The sequence below is a fragment of the Benincasa hispida genome, chromosome 3, assembly GCF_027475165.1.
Source record: "Benincasa hispida cultivar pf3 chromosome 3, pf3_genome.v1.1, whole genome shotgun sequence".
Taxonomy (NCBI): domain Eukaryota; kingdom Viridiplantae; phylum Streptophyta; class Magnoliopsida; order Cucurbitales; family Cucurbitaceae; genus Benincasa; species Benincasa hispida.
This window is the reverse complement of record NC_143480.1, coordinates 31,225,639-31,248,213: the sequence shown is the minus strand read 5'-3', so window position 1 is coordinate 31,248,213 and position 22,575 is coordinate 31,225,639. Positions and strand designations below refer to the sequence as shown.

The window sequence follows — 22,575 nt, the reverse complement described above, 5'->3', positions numbered from 1 at the left end:
TTAAAAAAATATTAGATTTAAATCAAATTAAAATGAATATATGTATAAATAATTGTGTTATAAGTAATAAAAAATATATATTTTAAAGTTAATAATAAATTCGGGCTGGTTTAGATTGGTTTATAGGTTCACCTAATATAACTCAAACCAATCCAATCTTTAAAATTTTCATTTATTTGAACCAAACTCGATTCAAATGAGTTGATAAATCAATCCAAACCCTTATTCAAATGTAAATATTTAACTTCAAAGCTATGTTTTTTTTTTGGACATTTCAAAGCTAAGTTAGACAGTTAAACTAAAGTATAAACGTTAATTGTTATCGACTAATCCTAACCGAGAAGTAGGTTTTGATTCCCACCGGATGCGTTGTTGTCGGAAAAAAATAGAGATTTTAGGGAAAAGAGAAAGAAAGAAAAACCACTTCGGAAATTATTTCGGAGATAGCATCGAGCTCAATTGCTTGTATTAATTGCTGACTAGAAGAGATTTTCAGTAGGAACGAGCTAATTCTCTGCGTCACATTGCTCCACGCGCCAAAAATTGTTGAAGATTAATCGAGAGAGAGAAATGATCGAGATCCGTAGCTGAAATGGTGAATCGAAGCTTTGCCCAACACAGGATCCCATCAACTTCCAGATTTCTCCTACGAAAATCATCCCGTTTTGCTCTTACCCTTTGCTTGATTTTCATTTTTGCATCTTCCATCTTCGTATTCTTGTTATGCACCAGAAACATTCTGGAAGATGAACAGAAACCGTTGTTTTCGAAGCCAGAGAAATTTCAATCTAAATCTGAGCTAGTATGGTGCTTTCTTCGCCTCATTGTCGTTATAATTTCATTTTCTTGTTTGGTATGTTGTTTTGTTGCAAGAATTATATTAACTTTTGGTTTCTTATCCTCATTTCCATGATCGACCTTTTATCTCCGACATGGTAGCTGCCTGTGATTTGATAATTGGGAATTGAAATACATGTTCTGAAGAAGCAATCTTTCAAAGATTGAATATCAATCAGAGGCTGAATAACAAACACTATAGTTCAGGAAACTGTACCTAGTGCTAAATTATTTTGTACGCCTTCAACAATGTTCTAATTATTCTGAAAGCAGCTTCTTTTTATCATGGGTCTTTTTTGTTTTATTTATTTATGTTTTCAGAAATTTATGAAAAAGGAAAGTATATTCTAATCCGAAAGAACAGTGACTTCTTGTCGGTGTCACTGTCACAGTAATTTTTCTTTGTAACTACCCACTCAATGGTCCTAAGGGATTGGAGGGCATTTTCTTGTAAGTAGAATTCGAGTGCATTTGGTTTAACTTTTGAAGCGTTTAATTTTCAAAACAAATCATTTTAGAAAATATTGAAGTGTTTCAATCACTCAAAATAACTTTTGAAATACTTTCCAAGTGTATTTTAAATGGTTATTAAAGGAGTTAAAATAAAAATGATTTTTTAATTGCTTTTTTCTCTAGTCATTCCAAACAAACCCTTCATTCCGAGGGAGATGAATTTTATTTGTGCTTTAATGAATAGTTTCTTATTTAAAGAATGATAAAAAGCTGTGACTAAATTGGTTGTACCCTTTGCTATGAAGAAATCTGTTGATCACCTATGGAATGCTCCATCGAGTTATGGATTCCATCCCTGTGTCAAGCCTACATCAAGATATGAAGGTACTTGTGTCCCCTTGTTCCCACCTTGTTCCTTTAGTTCTTGAGTGCAAGCATGTTCACGTAGCAGTTGTGATCTCATTTGTTATTGAAGTTTAAGAGAAGAGTTTTAAGATTTTATTTGCCTTGTAAATTTTTGTGCCGATTTTCCTTTACACGGTTCAAGTTATTAGATTCTTACGGTGTGCTTGGATTAACTTTTCAAGAGTTTAATTTTGAAAATAAATCATTTCGAAAAAAAAATTAAAGTGTTTGACAACCATACTCAAAATAGCTTTTGAAGAGTATTTTAACTAGATTTTATCAAATGAGTTTAAATAAAAATGATTTTTTTGAAAAACATTTTTTCTCAGTCCATCCAAACAGCCCTTTAGTTAATGTCTGCACACAGAACACTAATGGATCATCATTTTTATTCTAATTTCTTGTTCCTGTGACAGCTGCCCAAACTTCAGATCATTACATCACAGTGAGAAGTAATGGAGGACTAAATCAAATGCGAGCTGGTGTAAGTTGCTAACTTTATATTACTCGAGGTAGGAAATTCACCAAATATTCCTGACGTTAGAATGTCATCTAGTTGTGTGTGTGAACATACGATGATTACAAACACTTTGATGCCAAACGTTGTTGTCCAATGTTGTTAATTCTGATTAATAATGTTCACGGGTTCAATCGTTCAGATTGAATATTATTTCTATAACTTTTATGTTAGATTACTTATTTTGTCTTATCTACTACCCCAGAAATAATTTATGGTTTACAAATTTGTTGATAAGAATTTGTTTGAAGGACATATTTCTTTTTTAAAATAGATTTCTGACATGGTGGCTGTGGCACGCATCTTGAATGGGACCCTAGTTATTCCTCAATTGGATAAACGTTCGTTTTGGCATGATACAAGGTATTTAGATTTATTTTTTATTGTCAATTTATGGATCAATTAATTGCTGATTCTGTTTTTAATTTAACCCCAATAAGTAATATACAATTTTCACAGTGCATTTTCAGATATTTTCGACGAAAATCACTTTATCGAAACCTTACAAAATGATGTTAAGATAGTCAGGGAGCTCCCCAAGGAATTGGAGTTTATTCCCCATGCTCGTAAGCATTTCACTTCATGGTCTGGCTTTGGTTACTATGAAGAGATTAGACGGTTATGGAAAGATTATCAGGTATTTTGAATGTTTCAACAACTATTATATATGAGTTTGAAGTTAAAACGAGGGGCCTTCTTCTTCTTTAGTAATCTGCTTTCCAGTTGATTTCTTCATTTTCGATGTTGATTACAATCTTTAGTTTGGATGCACAGTAGTGGACAAGAGATCTGACCACAAACCGAAACAAATGTGAATTTAATCTAAAGAGCTGATTTCCTCTAATCAAAACTTCTTAGTCTATTGTATCATTCTGAAGTTCTGTAGAATGTTTCTGATGTCAATCTTGGCAATTTCAATATTTAATTTGAAATTACAATTGTAGTCTCCAGACGCATATTTGTTGGTTAAAATTTAAATTCTTTTCTTGTTATATCTTGTGAATTGTTCAGCAGGAAATGCTACACCTGTTCAATTTTTTATCTTTCCCTCTGAATTGGTTGTTTAATAATTTCTAGGAATGATTGCTGCTGTCTTATCAAGTACATTTCTGTAGGTCATTCATGTTGCAAAATCTGATTCTCGATTAGCAAATAACGATCTGCCCCTAGATATTCAAAGGCTCAGATGTCGTGCTATGTATGAAGCCCTTCATTTTGCTCCTCCAATTGAGAACTTCGGAAAGGTTTGGATTGTTGCTAGTTTTAAAATATTTGCTAGCACGTGCTGCACAGATAATTTAATGCCTTTATCCAAATTTCTAGACGTCGAACATGCTGGAGATGTTTGAATTTTTGAATTGATGTAGGTTAAACTATTCAGAAATTCTCATCAAAGTAACATCACAGCCAAAAAGGATTTAAAATCCTTTAAAACGCTCATCTAGAAATATATGAAAAAATCATCTTAGAGTGGGGGGATAATGAACGTCAAATTAGGCTTCCTATAGCGTTTTTTTCCAGTATCTATAAATTTAAGAGGTCTCCTATGGGGCTTCCTGCTAAATTAGGTTCTGAGCATGCATGACGGTGACACCACAGACGCTGGTCGAGCGGCTTAGATTGCGTGGAGGAAGATATATTGCCCTTCATTTGAGATATGAGAAAGATATGCTCTCCTTCACGGGTTGTACTTATGGTTTGACTCGTCTTGAAGCCGAAGAGCTAAAAATAATGAGGTGAATATTATGTGTGCCAGTATGTTCGACTTCTCTAGAAATAAAATATGTGGAAGTTGTGTCAGTCTTCATCCTTTTTCTGTTGCTCAATGTTGTTATTCTTTTATAGGGAGAAAACTCCACATTGGAAGATCAAAAATATAAACTCAACGGAGCAAAGAATAGAAGGCCTTTGTCCACTTACTCCCAAGGAAGTGGGAATATTCCTGCAGGCTCTTGGTTATCTTCCATCAACATTAATCTACATTGCAGCTGGGGAAATCTACGGTGGTGATACTCGACTTTCTGAGCTTTCTTCTCGGTTTCAAAATATTGTTACCAAAGTTAGTCAACCATAATTTCTTACAACCTCAATGAGAAGTGGTATAGTTATGCCAATCCACAAATTTGGTGCAATTATAGCTAATTGCGGTCTCCTAACAGGAAACACTTGCAACAGAGGAAGAATTGAAGCCATTCACCAATCATGCTTCTCAGAGTGCCGCACTTGATTATATAATTTCAATTGAGAGTGACGTTTTTATCCCAACATACTCAGGGAACATGGCAAGAGCTGTAGAGGGCCACCGGAGGTATCTAGGGCACCGCAAAACCATCACTCCAGAGAGGTAACGATTACTTGAAAGCAGCCAGGCCCCTTTCTCGGGAGTATTTTATGACAGGTTTAGGCCGTACTTATGATGATATTCGTTAAATCTCAGCCGTCGGTGAATCAGTTATGCCTGCAAAATTTTTACTCCCATGTCCTCACACTTGATTTTATATGATGACTATTTTTAATACTTTTTCTGTAGTGCAAGCAACTCTAAGGGTTAATAACCTAGAGACACTTTTTCAGAGTTTAGTATGTTCCTAAAACTCTTTGAAGGATCTGCTTGCAATGACCATAGCAAATGGTAAAAGAGAATGGGTTTGACTTCATCGTAAATGCCTACTTAGCATGTAAAATCCAATGAGTTACCTTGCCAACCTTGCCAATCTAATCTATTAAGGACTGTGAGAATAGTTAAGGTGCATGCAAGTGGCATGGGTGCTCATGGATGCCAAAGAAGGAAAAAAAGGAAAAAGCAAATGCTAAGACTCACTCGGTGAGATTTCTTGGGAAAAGTTTTTCATCATAAACTCATCTGCTGTTTAGTATATACAACATTCCTCGGATAGCGATTTTTTTTGGGGGGGGTACATTTTTGAGCATATTTGAAATGATTTTGAATATCCAATACTTACACGATAGATGTTGATGCCTGTTTTATCTTCACGAGATAGATGTTAATAGAAGTTTCTCCGGACTGCTCTGTTATCCCCTCCTATTCCATGACCAACGCTGTTTATCATTTGCAGGAAAGGGCTTGTTGAACTTTTTGATAAGCTAGAGAAGGGACAGCTTACAGAAGGGTCCTCGCTATCAGATCATGTCCTGCGGATGCATAAGAACAGGTAAATTTTGTTGCAAGTTGTATAATTTGCCTACTCAGTTGTCTTCACAAGAGTTGCTTCCACATCTTCCAAAATATAGGCAGGCACCAAACTCCAAAATGTTTATAAGCAATTTTATTTAGCTGTCTATTTAAAGAGCAAAACAACATGTAATTTACATTAACAATCGTCACAGACAGGGGGGTCCGAGAAGACGAAGAGGTCCACAGGCTGGAATAAAGGGTCGAGCACGATTCAGGACTGAAGAGTCATTCTACGAAAACCCATATCCAGAGTGTATATGTAAATCTAAACAGTAGCTCTGAAATTACCTAAAGATGCAGCAGAGCTTTAGGGGTATCCTTAGCATTTCTTAACCTGCTTTCAAGTGACTGAGATCGTTATAAAGTCCTTAGGTGTTTTGAAGTGAAGCAATCAGAATTGACATCAGATCAACTTGCAACTCAAAAATTAAGCAAACTTCTGAAGGATCTGATTTAACTATTTTTGTTCTGTCCTCTTCTATTTCTCATAATTTATAACTTTTGTTTTCATTATTATGTATCAGATACGCTTCAAAGGACCTTTTCTGTATTATTTTATCACTTTAATATATGTCGTATTCTCTTAAAATGTAAGTTTAGTTTGTCTTGTGACTGTTCTAATCATATTTAATTTATTTGTTTCGGATTAGTTCGACTGGTTAAGGTATATATATTCCCAACCAGGGGGTAAAAAATTGGACTCCCTTGTTCGAAATTTTATGTTGGACTAAGTTGAAAGTTCCTTGAAATTGTAATATTTGGTCGTACAAATGTATACTATATATCCTTGAATTTTGTCATTTATTTAAAAAATATTCACATATTTTCAAATTTTACAACATTATCTTTGAACTTTAGTAAAACTATAACAATATTAATAGCATCAACTATTCAGAGCCATAATGTGCAAGGAATGTGAGAGTCACTCTAGTGGAGTTGGAAAAACGTAGCTATGTAATTTACATAGCTTTTATAAATACCTTCTACAATTTCAATCCACCTCCTTAAATGCTTGTGATTTAACATTTTCCTTTTAAACGTGGTCTCGCATAAATGAAAGCAAAAGGAGAAAATGTATAAAGCAACCTAATCTAAAAGTTATTCGGTTGTTAAATTACAAAGTTAATCTTTGAACCTTAGATTTGTATCTATTTAAAGACTTTTTGAAGTGTCTAACACGTTATGAATATTCGATCTTATAAATTCCTAAACTTTCAATGATGTATTTAACTAATAAATTATTGGACTTTTGATTATGTATTTAATGGGTCTTTGATATATTCATTTTTTTAAGAATCAATTATTGATCTGGTAGATATAAAATTGAATTTTTTGTTTAGTGGAACCTTAAAATTTCAAAATTATGTTATAGATATGTGAATTATAAAAAAAATAAGCCTAAAAGTTTATCGATGACCCATTTAGATATAAAATTGAAACATTTAAAGATCTGTTTGACACATAATTGGAATTTTCAGTATTTATTAAACACCTAAGTTTGGGAAGCCAATAGACATAAAATTGAAAGTTTAAATATCTATTTAGATGTTTTTCAAAGTTTAGGGACCTATTTGTCACAAAATTACAAATTGAAACCAATGATCTATTAGACACTTTTGAAGGTGTATGGATCGATGAGATTGAAAGATTGAAACTACAAACACCAAACTTGTAATTTAACTTTATTCTAATGCATTGTTTTTTTTTTTTCTAGAATTCAAGGACATAGATATGCAACCTATAGAACATATCATATTTAAGTAAGGTCATCCCAATGCATTACTTTTAAAAAAAATAGATGTTGTATGTGCTACTTAATTTCTTCGTGAATCCGATCTAACATGTCATGTTAAACTAGCTAACATTTTTAATATAAACACGTTGTGCTAGACATCTACAACTCGATTAGTTAATACATTAGACATTTGTCTTATTAAACGTTTAAACTTACATCTCCATATCTACGCCCATTTGACCAAAAAAAGAAGGGATCACACGTCACTCTTTACTTAAAAACCAAAAACAATCTCTGTCTCCACCCTCATATTATCGAGGACGAATCAAACGGAAGCTGGTGACATGTAACACGAGTTTAGGAAAGGTACATGAATGAATCGAGATCATATTTGAATGAAAAGGATCATCAAGATATGAAAAGTATGGTTAATAATTGAAAGTTATTACCTAACCAACGAGATGCACCTTTATTGGATGACTCAATTATATGAACTCCGAAGTTAAGAGAGCAATCACTTGTGAGGTGATTTATCGAGAATTTTCCTATGAAGCATGTGAAGTGATGATAAAATATACTGAAATGACTCATGTTGGTTCATGGGCATAGTTTTCACTCTTAGAAGCATATCAAGATAAGTAAGAATGACGTTGCCAAGTTTCATGGATGCAAGAGAATGTCATAGTCATCAGGTGTCAAATCCTAAGTATGAAATGTAACAACGCTAATGCTAAAAACTATGTAGAAATTAAATGTTAGATTAAGCCAATTTTCAATAATCCAACCAACTCTTTTTGAATTACCATCAGAGGTAGGAGATTCGAATCATAAACCTGCTAACACAAGTTTACAGAGTAAAACTATGCTCAATTTGGATAATAATTCAACTAATTTGAATTATATTCAATTGGTTAAGACATATCTCATTCACTAAAACATCATAGGTTGAAATTTGATATATTTTTTTAAAGTTATCTTTACAGCCTTAAAAGTTAAAAAAGACAAATTCGTAATTTGACCTAAAATACAAGTTTTTGAAATTAGGAACATTTGGTATGATTTTAATGACAAATGATGATTCACTAAAATCCAAAAGGCAAACTAGCTTGGAATATAGAAGTTTTTTTTTTTTTTTTTAAAGAAAAAAAAGAAAAAAAAATGCTTCCCCATTTTCCCCACTAAGGCTAGCTTCGTGCTTCAGTAATTAAAATAAAATGGATTTTTTTAAAAAAATAGAAATTTAAAATTGAAAAAATAATAATTACTTACGTTCTGTCTGTCTGTCTCTCTCTTTCTCACCTTCGACCTTTCTTTCTCTCTCCAACAACTTCGACGACCACCACCATCTTCTTCTTCACCACCATCTCTGCACTACTACCCAACACCACCGCCACCACTTTACCCTCACCGCCGCTCAATTTCTTCAAAGGAATTTCAAGATCCACTCGATCAACCTCAGTTTTTCTTCGCGCCATTTCCTCAATTTCTGTTTCCAACCAATTCGATTTCACTTCCTGCTCAAGGTGTGTGGTTTCCTATTCACGTCTCTCCTTTTCTGCTTGATTCTCCCTCACCAACTTACTTACATTCTTCCTTTGGTGTTTCTTTTCATATTCCGTTCATTTCCCCTCTCTGAGGGGGGGCTTAAAGGAATCGCTTCGTTGTTGATTATTGTTATTTAAAAAAACAAATTGGGATTCTGGTTGACGAATGTGATTTAGTGTAGGCGTTGGAATTTAGTGATTCTGGAGTCTTAACTCAGTCGGTTTTTGGAATTCTGGTTGTTTGTGGAAGTTTGAGTAGGATTTGTGTGTTGTGGTGATCTGAATTTTGAGAGGATTTCGGGGTTTCTGGTTCTGTTTGAGTTGGGTTTTTGGTTTATAATGATCGAGCGAGAATGGTGAGGTTTCTGGGACTCGCTCGTGGTGACTCTTATGAGTCACCACGAGAGATCGCCTCCAGGGCCACAACGACGAGCGAAAATGGCGAGAGTGGTTGGCTTATTCGGTTCTTTGACTCGGCTTTTTTCTGTGAGTGGATTGCTGTTAGCTATCTCTACAAGCATGAACACTCGGGGGTTCGTGATTATCTCTGTAATAGAATGTATACGCTGCCTCTATCGGGTTTGGAGAGCTATTTGTTTCAGATATGCTACATGATGGTGCATAAGCCTAGTCCATCGTTGGATAAATTTGTAATTGATATGTGCTCGAAGTCGCTTCATATAGCTATGAAGGTGCATTGGCTTTTAGCTGCTGAGCTTGATGACTCTGAAGATACTGATGGGATAAGTAGGATTCAGGAGAAGTGTCAGATTGCAGCAACATTGATGGGTGAATGGCCGCCTCTTGTCCGACCTCAGGGAGAATCAATGAGCCCTGGAAGCAAAAACCAGGTTTTGAATAAGCTATTTTCATCAAAACAGCAGTTGTTGTCCCTTGTGTCTTCTCCACCTGACCGAAGGTCCATGTCATTCTCGCCTTCATCAGGGAACAATTGGCAAGAAGATGCTGGTCAATTATCGCCCGACGAGAACAATATTTTTAAGAAATTTATCCCAAGCCCAAAAGTTAGAGATGCATTTTTGTTTAGGAAGTCAGTAGATAAAGATGGTGATGAAACTGAAAAAGATGGGTTCTTCAAGAGGCTTTTAAGGGACAGTAGAAATGATGATGACTCAGGTTCTAAGATTCGTGATACTCTGCTCTTCAGGAAGTCATCAGAAAAAGATGACGATGACTCTGAAAGAGAGAGTTTTTTCAAGAGGTTTCTGAGGGACAGTAGAGAAGATGAGGATGTGACTTCAAGCTCAGAGGGTTTTTTCAAAAGGTTGTTTCGTGATAGCAAGAATGAATCTGTTGATAAAATAGCTTCCAAGTCTGGGTCAGGGGAGGATGATGAAAAGGAAGGATTTTTTCGAAAGCTTTTCAAGGATAAGTTCGAAGATAAGCGAGATGCAAATGACAGGAATGAAGATGATATGAACTCTGAAGAAAAATGTTCTAAATCCAGGGAAGATGATGAAAAGGAAGGGTTTTTTCGTAAACTTTTTAAGGATAAAATTGAGGACAAAAATGATATAATTGATAAGGTTGAAGATGCCAATGGGAATGTGGAGGAAGAAGAGCCTTCAGATTTCTCATTGTTTCGCAGACTGTTTCGGGTGCATCCGGAGGAGGCAAAAAGTACTGAATTAAATGAAAACAGTAACATAGATAGCCTGCCTGAAAGTAGTCGAGGTACAGAAAATTTTTTTCGGAAGTTGTTTCGAGATCGGGAGCGTTCAATTGAAGACTCAGAGCTTTTTGGATTGAAGAAGCACAATGAGGTACCTTTACTATTGGCCTCTAATTCCTTTTCCTGTAAGAAAGAATTATGTTTATTTTTCTATGATTATAAACAATTTTCTAATAGTGAAATATAAGGTGATATCACTTGGAAGTTTAAAAAAGACTCCAAATTGGCAATAATAGAACAGAAAAAGTAATTACAGAGGAACTTAGGCTAATCGAACCAAGAGGAATTCAAGAGAAAAAAAAATGCTGCCCTAAATTTCCTCAACATTCCCTTAAGAGAACACTAAGGGGACAAAATAATGCAATATTTGAACACCTAAGGTTTTCACTGCATCAGTTGCCTGATCTTTACTACAACTTTTTGGCACCCTAGTCTGAATTGTATGCTCATAACTTTATAGAAGCACCCGGGCTCCCCGAGACAGCAAAATGAGAAGTCAAATGTTAAGCCTCCACTTCCAAATAGTACAGCATCTCAGTTCAGAAAAGGAGCTTATCACGAGTCATTGGACTTTGTTCACTCCTTATGTGAGACATCATATGGTTTAGTGGATGTATTTCCAATTGAAGACCGGAAAAGTGCACTTCGAGAGGTTGTTTATAATTTTTCTGCCAATTGACCTCTTATGTTCTTACATTTTTTTCCCTGAGTTTCTTACTGAAATAGTTCATACATCTCTTGTCATTTTGTTTAAAGTCTCTTGCAGAAATAAATTTAAAAGTAGCCGAGGCTCAAAATAATGGAGGTATGATCTTATTTATAAGGTATCTATATGATGCCAATTTAGAAGCATTTCTTTTTCTTAGTGCAACATGTAGCATGTAATGCTAATATTATTCAAAACGATCTGAAAGTTTCCATAAAAATAATACCATTCTTTTATTTCTCAACGTTCTATTTAATTCCAAATGGCATAATTAAAAAGGTTCTTGTATTTGATGCCATAAGGATGCATTAAATCTAGCCACTTCCCAAACTTCCTCACTTGATTCTCTCAACCTCGCCAAAATTCTATTATTTATTTCATTCCAGATGACCCACAAAAATTGCAAGGGAATGAGTCTGCCACCAAATTTTGCACATCCCCCGGAAGGGAGAATTCAAAAGCACCTTCTCCACCTAAGTCCTACCATCTCTATGCCAAGCCCAATTAACACCAAACAATCTCATCCAGTATCTCTAAAGGTAGTGAGCAAACTGACAATCCCCAAAACAAATGATCTGGGTCGTCCTTGTGCCTCTTGCAAAGAATGCACCATTGCAGGAATAAAACGAAGGGAGGGTGTCTTTGAACGTGATTCATGGTGTTAACTCTTCCATGTAAAAGCTGCCACACAAAGACTCTAACCTTCTTTGGATTTTAACCTTCCAGAAAAAACATGGGCAACAGTGGAGGGAAAAGGGGAAGACAGTATATGGAAGAAGGAATGACAAGTGAAACCCCAAGTAGAAGAAAAATCTTTTCTTTAGATCTTCAAAACTATGAATAAATTTCTGTCACTAGGTGAAACTTGCAAATATTTGTCTTATCAAAAAAAAAAAAATGCAAATATTTGTGCTGTTGTCACGTTGTTCTTTCACATGCTCAGTTGGAAATGAGCTTGTATTCAGGTTTGTAATTGTCTATTTTGCTCCAGTTGATCTTTTGGTGCTACAATTTTGAATTTTGATTTGGTGCCGTCCTAGAGATATCAGCACTTTATACACCCGTCTGGAGTAAGAGAAGGGTTCTATGAAGTGGTTTTATTTATTTATTTATGGCTGTTTTGTGAAATGTCTTTTTGATAGAGATTGGTGAAATTTCAGAGGATCTCTGGAGGGTCGGAGAGTTATTGAGAGTTGTGTGCTCTATGGTTTGCTTTAATGTCTTCCTATAGGAGTCTAAAACCAAATAGTTGTGTGATTATCCCCAGGCTCCTTGAGGTCTTATTTGGTGAATACGGAAAATCATCTTTTATACAATTTTATAATAATTATTATTTTTAACATAAGAAAGGAGAGAGTATATTGTTCTAAAAGGTTCATTACAAAAAAGGGGAATGAGCTATCCCTAAAGCCACTGGATTAACGAAACTCAATAGTTATTTGGAAAAATGCCACGGGGCTCTTTTTGGTTTCTTTGATGGAAAGAAAACTAGATATTTCAAGGGTCAAAGTAGAGCCTTTTGTTCGCTCTCTCTCTCTCTCTCTCTCTCTCTCTCTTTGTTGTGGTGGGGGAAGCTAGGAGTTAGTCGTGTTTGGGTCTCCTTTATGTAATTTCCTTGCTTCGTGTTAGCAGAAAGATGTCTTGTCTCCTTGCCTTGCCTTCCTTTTATACGAATTCACATTTTCGTTTGCCTATTGATGGCCAATGGGTGAATTCTCCGTGTTCTAGCAAATGTTATGATACTGCAAGAAATTTGTTCTGGAAGTTGAACTTCTTGATTATTTGGATATTGGTTGTATTTTCAGGCGTTTCATTTCCTATGGGAAGGGGGATGTATCGTGTTGTCCATATTCCTGAGGATGAAGCTGTGCTTCTCAACTCTAGGGAAAAAGCACCTTACTTAATATGTGTTGAAGTACTGAAAAGTGAAGTTCCAAAGTAAGTTCCAGCAGGCTTAGCTACTTTGATGTCAATTACAGTTATGATTGCGAACCCATCCAAGTCGTTTTAATATTAACATTCAAGATTTTGACCACTTTGTCTCTTTATCTCATTTTTGTTTTTTTTTTCTCCCAAATTGTTTTAGCAACGTAAAGGATGCATCCAGTGCTCAAAAACTATCTAGAGGAGGAATTCCTTTAGCAAATGGAGATGCATTATTACCGAAGCCACCTCCCTGGGCCTATCCATTGTGGACAACTCAAGAGGCATACCGGAATAGTACTGATCGAATGTCAAGTTCTACTGCTCAAGCAATTGATCAAGCAATGTCGCACAAGTCAGATGCAAAAGTGAAATTTGTAAGTTTGAAACTTTCTGTGGAGAAACAACTGAAGAATGAGTCAAAGAACACTGAAATAACTGATTCAGACCCCGCTGAAATTGTATCAAGTCAACATGGTACAGCAGATGTTGTTCATGGTTCAGGAGCAGCTTCTAGCAGCGACTTGGAGTGGGTGAGAGTTGTTCTCACAGCTGATCCTGGAACTAGAATGCAAGACATTGAAGTACAAGGAGCACCACGTCGGAGGGAACACCGCCGGGTCCCAAGTACAGTAGCTATAGAAGAAGTAAAGGTGAGATTTGGCATTTGCAAATAGCACTTATGCAAGTGCACACCAATAATAATCATCATCATTGTCACCAGTTGCTTACGGATTTAAATTTAGAATTATTTTACTTCGTGTATGTGTAATAGACGTTTAGAAGTCCTGCCTCTAGTTAATGCAATCCTTGTGGTGAACTGCTTATGAGGGAGAAAGAATACGGAACCATAGATTGAATCATAATGGTTAATCAAATTAGAGGATGGAATGCTAGCTATAATTCGTAGGCTGGCATGAGATGATTCTTTCTTTGCATTTGTTTGTCATACCCTCAAATTGTTTTACCTTCAATCAAGTTGCTGCTCCTCTTGTGCAGGCTGCAGCAGCAAAAGGCGAGGCACCTCCTGGACTCCCTCTAAAAGGGGCTGGTCAGGATTCATCAGATGCACAGCCGAGGGTAAAGACTGAAAAATGGATATATTTTTCTATATCATGTGATTTTGGAAGTTTAAGAGCTTACAGATCTCTTTTTAACATAGGCAAATGGCAGCACACCCAAGGCCAGTGACGCCTTATCTGGAGAACTTTGGTCAGTTAAGAAAGAAAGGATACGCAAAGCTTCAGAATTTGGAAAGTTATCTGGTTGGGACTTGCGTTCTGTAAGTTCTGTTTCAGTTTTTCAGATCTTATTTTATTCAACACTTATTTTCATTCTGTCTTTATTTAAATTCACATTTCGTCGATTTTCATTCTGTCCGTCTGTATTGCCACATCATGCACATTTTGGCATAAATTATAAATTGTCATATATCACGAGTATTAACTATTATTATTGATTTCCTTCAACTTGATGACATATCAATATGTGACTAAGCACGGTAATCCCTTGATGATCTTCTATTACTCAGTAACTTTCTGGAGGTTTTGGGTTTCCTTTTTTGTATGCCCTTAGTTATTCTTTTCTTTCATATTGCTTAATGGAAGGTTGGTTTCTTACCAAATAATAATATTAGTAAAAAAAGACTTTTTAGAGATCCAGTTAGTTTATGGATATCCAGGTTTGCCATTGTTTATTTATTTATGTATTATTTTCTTTTCTTTTCATAGGTCATTGTGAAGAGTGGAGATGATTGCAGACAGGAGCATCTTGCTGTGCAACTTATTTCACACTTTTATGGTATGGCCACTTTTCAGGGTTTCATGTTCAATCCCTTGGCTTAGCCAAGGAGACAAGGCATCCCTATGCTAAACTTCGATATTGAAAGAAGATCAATGCAGGGAATTGGTAGGAGAAATAGTTTAATTAAGTTACTTAATAAGTTATTGATAGCTCATATTAGTTTTGTTAATTTCTTAATTGATTGGTTTTATTTTCCTTGTTTCTATGGTTATAAAAATCTTTAGATGGGAAAGTATTGGGAAACTTTTAGGATACCAATGAATTATGGTAGATTGAACCTCAGACCTCGAGGTTGATAATGTAAGTTCATGCCAGTTGAGCTATGTTCATGTTTGGTCAGGATACCAATGAATTGAAAAAGGAATTTCCTTTTTTGAAAAAACAATATAATTTATTTTTTCCCTCTTCCTATGGAATCAGTCCATCTTTCCAAGTATAAAAGAAAAGCCTAGAAACAGAATAACTAAACAACGGAGCAATCTGGAAGAGAGAGGAAGAGAAAAAAAAAAAAGAAAAGAAAAGAACAAAACACAATCACAAGAGACTGATTCAATTTAAGAATCGGAAAAGGAGGATAATATAGAAAACAGTCCATAAAGAACATCCAGAGATATTAATAATGTATTTTCGAGCATTAGTCTCTTTTTCATTTTTTCTTTTTTTGAGAAGAGTCTCTTTTAATTTTTCAATAAAAAGTTATGTTTTATTTTCAATAATAATAATAATAAAAAAAAATCCCGGGAGAGATATTGACATGTGCTGCATTCTAAACCTTCATGTCAGAAGTCCTACAATTTCTCAGCTTCCCTTAAAACTGTACTGTTTTTTAGCTATAAATTGGGGAGAAAAATAATAAAACTAGGAAGATTGCTACTTGCCAAAGAATCTAATGTCTGAAGCCTATTACTAAAAGGGGGATTATCAAGTTCCGTCTCCATCATGTCCTTAAATTGTCTGGAAGAAGCCAAAATTAACTCCATTCTCTTGTTTCAGCTGCAAGAATGTTAATAATAGAGCATTATTGTAAATTATTTTGCTTTTGACATCTTTGTTTTTCATTGACGCCAGATATATTTCAAGAAGCTGGCCTTCCTCTCTGGTTACGACCCTATGAAGTATTAGTTACTTCTTCTTACACGGCTCTTATTGAGACAATTCCAGATACGGTAATCTTATACTATTTTGTTAAGTTAAATTTGACAATGGAAAAGAAAATAAAAACTATGCAGATCACCGCTATTTCTCTTACAGGCGTCACTTCATTCTATCAAAAGTAGATATCCTGGCATCACTAGTTTGCGTGAGTTCTTTGTTGCCAAATATGAAGAAAACTCCCCAAGTTTTAAACTTGCCCAGGTACCCCTTATTTTTATTTATTATTGTTATTATAGGTATTATTTTTAATTACAGTTTCTTGATATTGTATGTTTAGGATTCCCTCGAAAGCTCTCTTTTGGACTTCTAGTTTTCCTTCTTTCCAATTTTTTGAAATTTTAAATTCTATGGGGTATAGAGTGATGGTTTTATTGAAGGTTCAAAAATTGGTAAGAATCAAATTCTACATTTCTATTGCAATTTGCTAATATGGTGGTTCCATCTTTTGGGTGTTGGATGAAACATGTAAGGACCTTTGAGTTGGCCTCAGATTTGAATGCTAACTTGTATACATCTGTTGTTTTAATGATCGATAACTACAGGAATGAGAGAGATACTTCCAAAGTTATCTGGTATTGCTATTTGTGTTTGGAGGGAAAGCCATGAGGATAAAGCTCCTCTTTCAGAGATTCTGTTCTTGATGAGAATAAAATCAACATTAGGTTAGATGAGTGGAAGATTATTTTTTATCTTCAAAGATGGTTGACTCACTCTTCTTTCGCGACTGAAGTTCTCATAAGAAGAACTTGACTTTGTAACAAGATGCTTATTATCTTTAAAATTGTTTATGTCATCCTCTTTCCAACCAAGTCCTGTCAGCCTCTTTCCAACCAAGTCCTGTCGGCCTCTTTCCAACCAAGTCCTTTCTACAAAATAGTCATGGTCACTAGAATCTTCAGAACCTTGGCTTTCCTTTTGGACTGAGATCTCCTAACATCTAATATATATATATATATATATAGATATGTTTCACGTATGCATGCATGCATATACACTTTGATTGAATATCAAGATGGGTGTTGTAACTTGTATTGCATTCATCAATTGAAACTGGATCGCTATATTGTTTTTTTATAATTTGATTTAATAATAATAATAGTAGTATTATTATTGTTGTTATTTTTTTTTTCCTTTTTTGGAACTATGAATGAATTTTTGATATAATACTTGCTAGAAGCAAATGGGGTTGTTCTTTTGTTGCATTTTATCCAAACTCTTCTCAATGGAAGTTCAGCTCGTTATAACAAAAAGAATGATGGATACAGACTGAGACTCTGTGTACCTAATATTCCATTCTTATTTTTTCAATGCTTTTGTGATTTATATTGTTTTTGTTTGAACTCTAAACAGAGGAATTTCGTGGAAAGTATGGCTGGATATTCCCTCGTCTGCTACCTTCTGCAGGTATTATGTCTTTCAATTTTTTTTTATAAATAATAATAAGAATAAGAATAAGAAACAAGCTTTCATTGAGAACTATTTTCTAATTTACTGATTCAATATTGGTTGTCTTTTATATACAATCATTCCAATTATTTCATTATTGGCTAGAGACTAGATAAGAGTTCACGCTTCTATGATTTTTAATCGTTACTATATCAAAGTGACGATAAATTTTGTTATTGGAAAGTGTATGATGATTAAATTATAGTATTCAAATTATAATTGGAAAATGGTGGAACATTAGTACATTGTAGAGTGAGTGAACTATTGTTAAACTGTCGTTGATTTTATCTTCTGCATTGTTTGTTCAGCTATAGAAGCTCCATTCCTATAGTTTATTCTTACAACTAGATCATTTGCCTGTTTTTCCTAATTGATGTCGAGAATTTCATACCCGAAAATTAAGTTTGTGAATTAAGATGACTTTGCTTCCATGATTGTCGAAAGAACCCTTTTAGTAGATGCAGATGCTTTGAGAATATTTATTAACAATGGCTTATAGCAATTAGCCCCTCATTTTATTGATATAAGGTGCTGACGTGCTGTTGCCAATTCATCCACTGAAGGGAGACATCATTTTAGTTTCTAACGCATAACTGTTTTTTTTTTCTATTGCTTAAAAAGTTTTGCATGTTGAAGATTGTTTTTCCCCGTAGTGTTCTCATTCAATGATATTATTTTTATTTCCGTTTTCACAAAAAAGAAAAGAATAATAAATTGGCTTTGTTGAGTCCTCTTATTGGTTTTTCCTGCTGCATTTACTAGGTGAAAGATCGGCACAATGGAAATCTGCTATTGGATGAGGAGGGTCATATAATACATATCGACTTTGGCTTCATGCTCTCTAACTCACCTGGCGGGGTAAATTTTGAGAGTGCTCCTTTCAAATTAACCCGGGAGCTCCTGGAGGTATGTTCACTTTTATATGATACATTCTTGGCTGACAGCCTACATGTATCTTTCCACTTTTTTCTTTTTGATTATTTGACATCCTGTGATCATTCCATTTTTGTTTTTTAAATTGTGAAATAATTGGAATATTAATGCTAGGTCATGGATTCTGATGCTGAAGGAGTTCCGAGCGAGTTTTTTGATTATTTTAAAGTAATCATAAACCCTCTTTTTTCTTGAGACCTTGATATTCTTCACATCTTTCACATAATGCATAAAGTGGACTGAATTTATTGTTGCTTTTGCCCTTGAAACCAGGTTTTATGCATTCAAGGATTTCTCACATGCCGTAAGCATGCAGAACGTGTTATTCTTCTCGTTGAGATGTTGCAGGTAGATTTTTATTTTATTTTATTTTTTATTATTTATTTTTTTCACTTATGCCCAATATTGATTTCTGCACTGAACTGAAGCTCTTGATTGAATCTTATCCCCCCACCAAAAAAAAAAGCTTCAGTTGAAAAATGTTAAATAATTACTTCTTGTTAAATTATTGAGTGGTAAAGTCTGCTGAATCTTTCTATGTTGTGGAGGTAATCCAGAATTCTATTCTCCCTTGCCAAGAAATTGTGGTCATGTTAGATAATATTTTTCATTTTCTTTTCTTCTCCTTCTTTCTTGATTAGTTTTTATTTATTGTTTCATCTTTGTTCGAGTGCATTTGATATCCATTCTTTTGTTTCTTGTACTCTATTTTTTTTTTTAAGAAAAAAGAAACATGAATGCATTGGATAATTAAAAGTTTTATGTTACCTTTTCTCTAGTATTTCAACCTTAAGAAATGAGAAATAACAATTCATTTATAAGATTCTTTCTTTCTTGAAAAATCATGATATTTTATATGTAATCTATTAGACAAAAACAGAAGGTTTTTTATTTTTTATTTTTTATTTATTTATTTTTAATAAAAAAACTATAGTTTTAACTAATCTTAGTTGGTGTAAACCAAGCTTCCCTTATTGTAACTATAGTTTAACCAACCATATGACCAATTGGAGAAGTTTTTTGTAATCTATTGGACATGACCCCTTTTGTAATTTCACCTTAATATCTTATCAATGAAATTTTTGTTTACAAAAAAAAAAAAAAAAAAAAAAAGGAAGACAAAAATAGAAGGAAGATACGCAAGTAATATTTTAGATAATTGAAATACGAACTGTACTGTTATTCAGGCATGATTTTTTCCTTTACTTTTATGTTTTCTTATATATTCATCTTTATATTTGCCAGTCAGGTTCTGAAAGCTTAGTCATTGTTTGTTGGAGTTTGTCAGTACTTAGTATCATAGTTGATGCAAATCTGAAGACCATATGGTTGAATGCCATTTATTTCGTTAATAATTGAAAACAAGAAGTAGGAAACTTGGAACGATAGTGTTATGAAATCATGTATCATAGTTGATGCTAATCTGAAGACCATATGGTTGAATGCCATTTATTTCGTTAATAATTGAAAACAAGTAGGAAACTTGGAACAATAGTGTTATGAAATCATAGGCCCTCAAATGATGCCGGCGACTGAAGAATCAAATGCTTTTTACAGAGTGAAGCACAAGAGTGCTAGTTCTTATTCATATAAGAAAATCAAGACCACCATTTAAAATCTTCAAGTAATGGGGCAGGGCATATTGATATCTCCGGCAGATAATCATTCATTCTTCTAATAGACAATGTTGACAATCATTGAACCGAAAACATGCAAATATATAAGCAGGGTAGGATTATAAGAATGTTTTTCTTACTTGTATTAGAGTTATTTGCCTTGTACATTCGTTGAGAGTTTGTCGCTTATTTATTCAGTTGCTGACACTTGTATTACCTGTGACTATATATAAGCCCATTTCATTAAAAATACACATTAGTTTCTCTCATGCTTAATATGATATCAGAGTCAAGATTGTTAACCTGTTTTTGTTAACTCATTTGTTTTCTCCACATTGAAATCAGGACTCTGGATTTCCATGCTTCAAAGGTGGCCCGCGAACAATTCAGAATCTCAGAAAACGATTTCATCTCAGTTTGACCGAAGAGGTTCTATTTTATTTACTTGTGCTTGTAAGTTGTATTGGATAATGTTGCATTTGATAGAGTACTAACCGCAAAACTCTTTCTCACGCAGCAATGTGTCTCTTTAGTGCTTTCACTTATCAGTAGCAGCTTAGATGCATGGCGAACCCGGCAGTATGATTATTATCAAAGAGTTTTGAATGGAATATTATGAGGTTAGATTTCCACGGTGGTTCTGGTGTCTTTGTTTTACCATTTGAGACTGCCAGCCTAGTGAACCATTTCGATTGAGATTACATCTCTAATCAACTACCAGTTTAAGGCTAGTTTGTTTCTGTTGGAGTGGCTCCAAAGTTTCCCTGGATGTCAAAATAGATTCTTTGCTGTTGGTGCATGACCTGTTTTTTTCTACACGAGCGGATTGAATCAGTGATTTTATTAGCTGATGGAAGGTACTACTGGCTGATCAACGGCTGGAACAGTATTAAGTTTCAACTTTCTCATTTGATTTAGTGCATAACATGGCTGCTTGTTGGGAGAGCAGATTCAGCTTCCCTTGTATACCAAAAAAGCATACCTTGTATATAATAATTGCAGTTTTCAATGGAGAAGACAGACCTTGAACTTGCCATTGCTGCCTGTACCGTCTGTGCTTAACGATATCGTGATTGCAACTACACATTGGAGTACTTAACGCAGAGCAATAGGCATCAGTGCTAGCACATCTTGGTGATGGAACGAAAATCTCTTGCATTACATAAAGGTTTATTTTTATCTTGTTTTACATTCTTGAGATGTTTGGATCCCATCTGTGCTTCCCAACTTGGTCTGATCCTCTCAACACTAGTTGTACCAAAGAGGTTGTTGTGATAGGAAAAGGTTTGTTCAGTGCATTAGTGTCTGTTTCTTGTGCTGTTGATTTGGAAAATTCTCTAATTTGATCAAGTCGTATATGATGAGTTTCAGTGGCATTGATATCTCTGCTGTTCCTCTCATGTTTATTGTGTTGAGTTTAACATTAATACCTTATCATGTTGGAACGGACATTATTTTTGTTAGCAATCTATGCAATCATATTAACTAATCATTATGCCAATAGCATAAATGCTTGGTGTTTCTACTATATTATGATATTGTGATGGAAGATTTATACTTAAATTTTGGGATGTTTCACATTAGCTTTAATCAGAGACAGAATATATATTTCTTAAAAAGCAAAAGGCTTGACTATTGAGGTGGAGAGTTTTTGCATGCCTTTCCTCTTCTTCAAAAACTCACAATCCATTATTTATCAATTTTCAATGTCTTCAATCTCAACTATTTGGTTCTTTACTTTTGTGGTTGGTTTTTAAACAGGGAAAAGTAGATAACAAAACAAAAATTGGGGAGGTATAAATAGTCTAGATTTAATTTTCAAAAGTAAAAATAATAAATAAAATGGTTACCGAGATTTTATTTATTTATTAATATTGTTCTTTTTGAGCATTTTATTATTAGTCTTTTATTGTAGGTTTTAGTATCTTTGTCCAACGAAAAACATATTTTCATTCAGGGCAAGAATGATTTAAAGAAGTGTGTGAAAAAAAGTGGTTGGTTGTAAATTTATTTGACATGATAGTTATTAAGAAAGTTGGTAGGTAATCAAAGAATAAATTAATTCTATAGTAGACAAGTTGATTTTGTTTCTATTATAATTTTTTAGCTCATTTCTCCTCTAAACTTTTATCATATGAATTTATCGTAAGACAAATTTATATACATCAAGTAGCATAAATGTTAACACTATAAAAATGATGTCATAAATTAAATCAATAATTAAAAAGATGTATAAATCTAAAAATGCTTCCCTCAATTATTTATTTTTAGTCCAATTAGTTAAAAGTCAAAAGATTCGAGTACCTTTTGAGTTCAAAAGTATTTAAAAGGTATTTAAATATTATTATTAAAATATATTCACCCTCTTCAGAAGTAAAAGACCATATATTTGTTTTTCAAATAGAGTAAAGAAATATTGGGGAAAACTCGAATTTTGCCCATAAAAACTTTAAATTTATCATGGTGTATATTTGTCTAAAAAAATTAAGAGAGCTGCGTGTATTACATATTAAATGTTCGTGGTTCGAAATACATGGGAGTGAATCAATATTTCTATTAAATCACATAAAAATTCACGAAACATAAAAATTTAACAACAAAATGTCACTATAA

At 34.1% G+C, this 22,575-nt stretch overlaps 2 protein-coding genes across 3 annotated transcripts; both read left to right on the top strand.

The window, feature by feature from the left end:
* The first annotated feature begins 267 nt into the window (after positions 1 to 267).
* Positions 268 to 5,997, top strand: LOC120074043 (O-fucosyltransferase family protein). Of its 2 annotated transcripts, none has more exons than XM_039027023.2 (11): positions 268 to 802; positions 1,596 to 1,674; positions 2,112 to 2,179; positions 2,487 to 2,575; positions 2,672 to 2,849; positions 3,328 to 3,456; positions 3,812 to 3,948; positions 4,058 to 4,271; positions 4,372 to 4,556; positions 5,290 to 5,385; positions 5,561 to 5,997. In XM_039027023.2, exons 1-11 carry the CDS (start codon positions 593 to 595, stop codon positions 5,682 to 5,684), a joined length of 1,509 nt encoding a protein of 502 aa, XP_038882951.2. In that variant the 5' UTR covers positions 268 to 592; the 3' UTR covers positions 5,685 to 5,997. The 2 variants fall into 2 exon arrangements, 1 of the variants encoding a protein (XP_038882951.2); XR_005480871.2 differs by having other exon boundaries at positions 339 to 802; positions 4,372 to 4,610.
* A 2,409-nt stretch (positions 5,998 to 8,406) lies between these two features.
* Positions 8,407 to 21,346, top strand: LOC120072659 (phosphatidylinositol 4-kinase beta 1). Its single transcript, XM_039025094.2, has 16 exons — positions 8,407 to 10,471; positions 10,841 to 11,032; positions 11,137 to 11,185; positions 12,892 to 13,024; positions 13,173 to 13,662; positions 14,009 to 14,089; positions 14,172 to 14,291; positions 14,740 to 14,809; positions 15,881 to 15,978; positions 16,064 to 16,168; positions 17,318 to 17,371; positions 18,176 to 18,319; positions 18,461 to 18,514; positions 18,620 to 18,694; positions 20,308 to 20,391; positions 20,480 to 21,346. The coding sequence occupies exons 1-16, from the start codon at positions 9,041 to 9,043 to the stop codon at positions 20,579 to 20,581; spliced, it is 3,282 nt and encodes a 1,093-aa protein (XP_038881022.2). The 5' UTR covers positions 8,407 to 9,040; the 3' UTR covers positions 20,582 to 21,346.
* Positions 21,347 to 22,575: the final 1,229 nt, after the last annotated feature.

Excerpts from the sequence above, each read along its gene's own strand:
- LOC120074043 (XM_039027023.2), top strand. The coding sequence starts at position 593 with ATGGTGAATCGAAGCTTTGCCCAACACAGGATCCCATCAACTTCCAGA. Across the intron at positions 2,576-2,671 it reads TCGTTTTGGCATGATACAAG|TGCATTTTCAGATATTTTCG; the intron begins GTATTTAGATTT and ends CAATTTTCACAG. Across the intron at positions 4,272-4,371 it reads TTCAAAATATTGTTACCAAA|GAAACACTTGCAACAGAGGA; the intron begins GTTAGTCAACCA and ends GTCTCCTAACAG.
- LOC120072659 (XM_039025094.2), top strand. The coding sequence starts at position 9,041 with ATGGTGAGGTTTCTGGGACTCGCTCGTGGTGACTCTTATGAGTCACCA. Across the intron at positions 10,472-10,840 it reads GATTGAAGAAGCACAATGAG|AAGCACCCGGGCTCCCCGAG; the intron begins GTACCTTTACTA and ends ATAACTTTATAG. Across the intron at positions 13,025-13,172 it reads CTGAAAAGTGAAGTTCCAAA|CAACGTAAAGGATGCATCCA; the intron begins GTAAGTTCCAGC and ends AAATTGTTTTAG.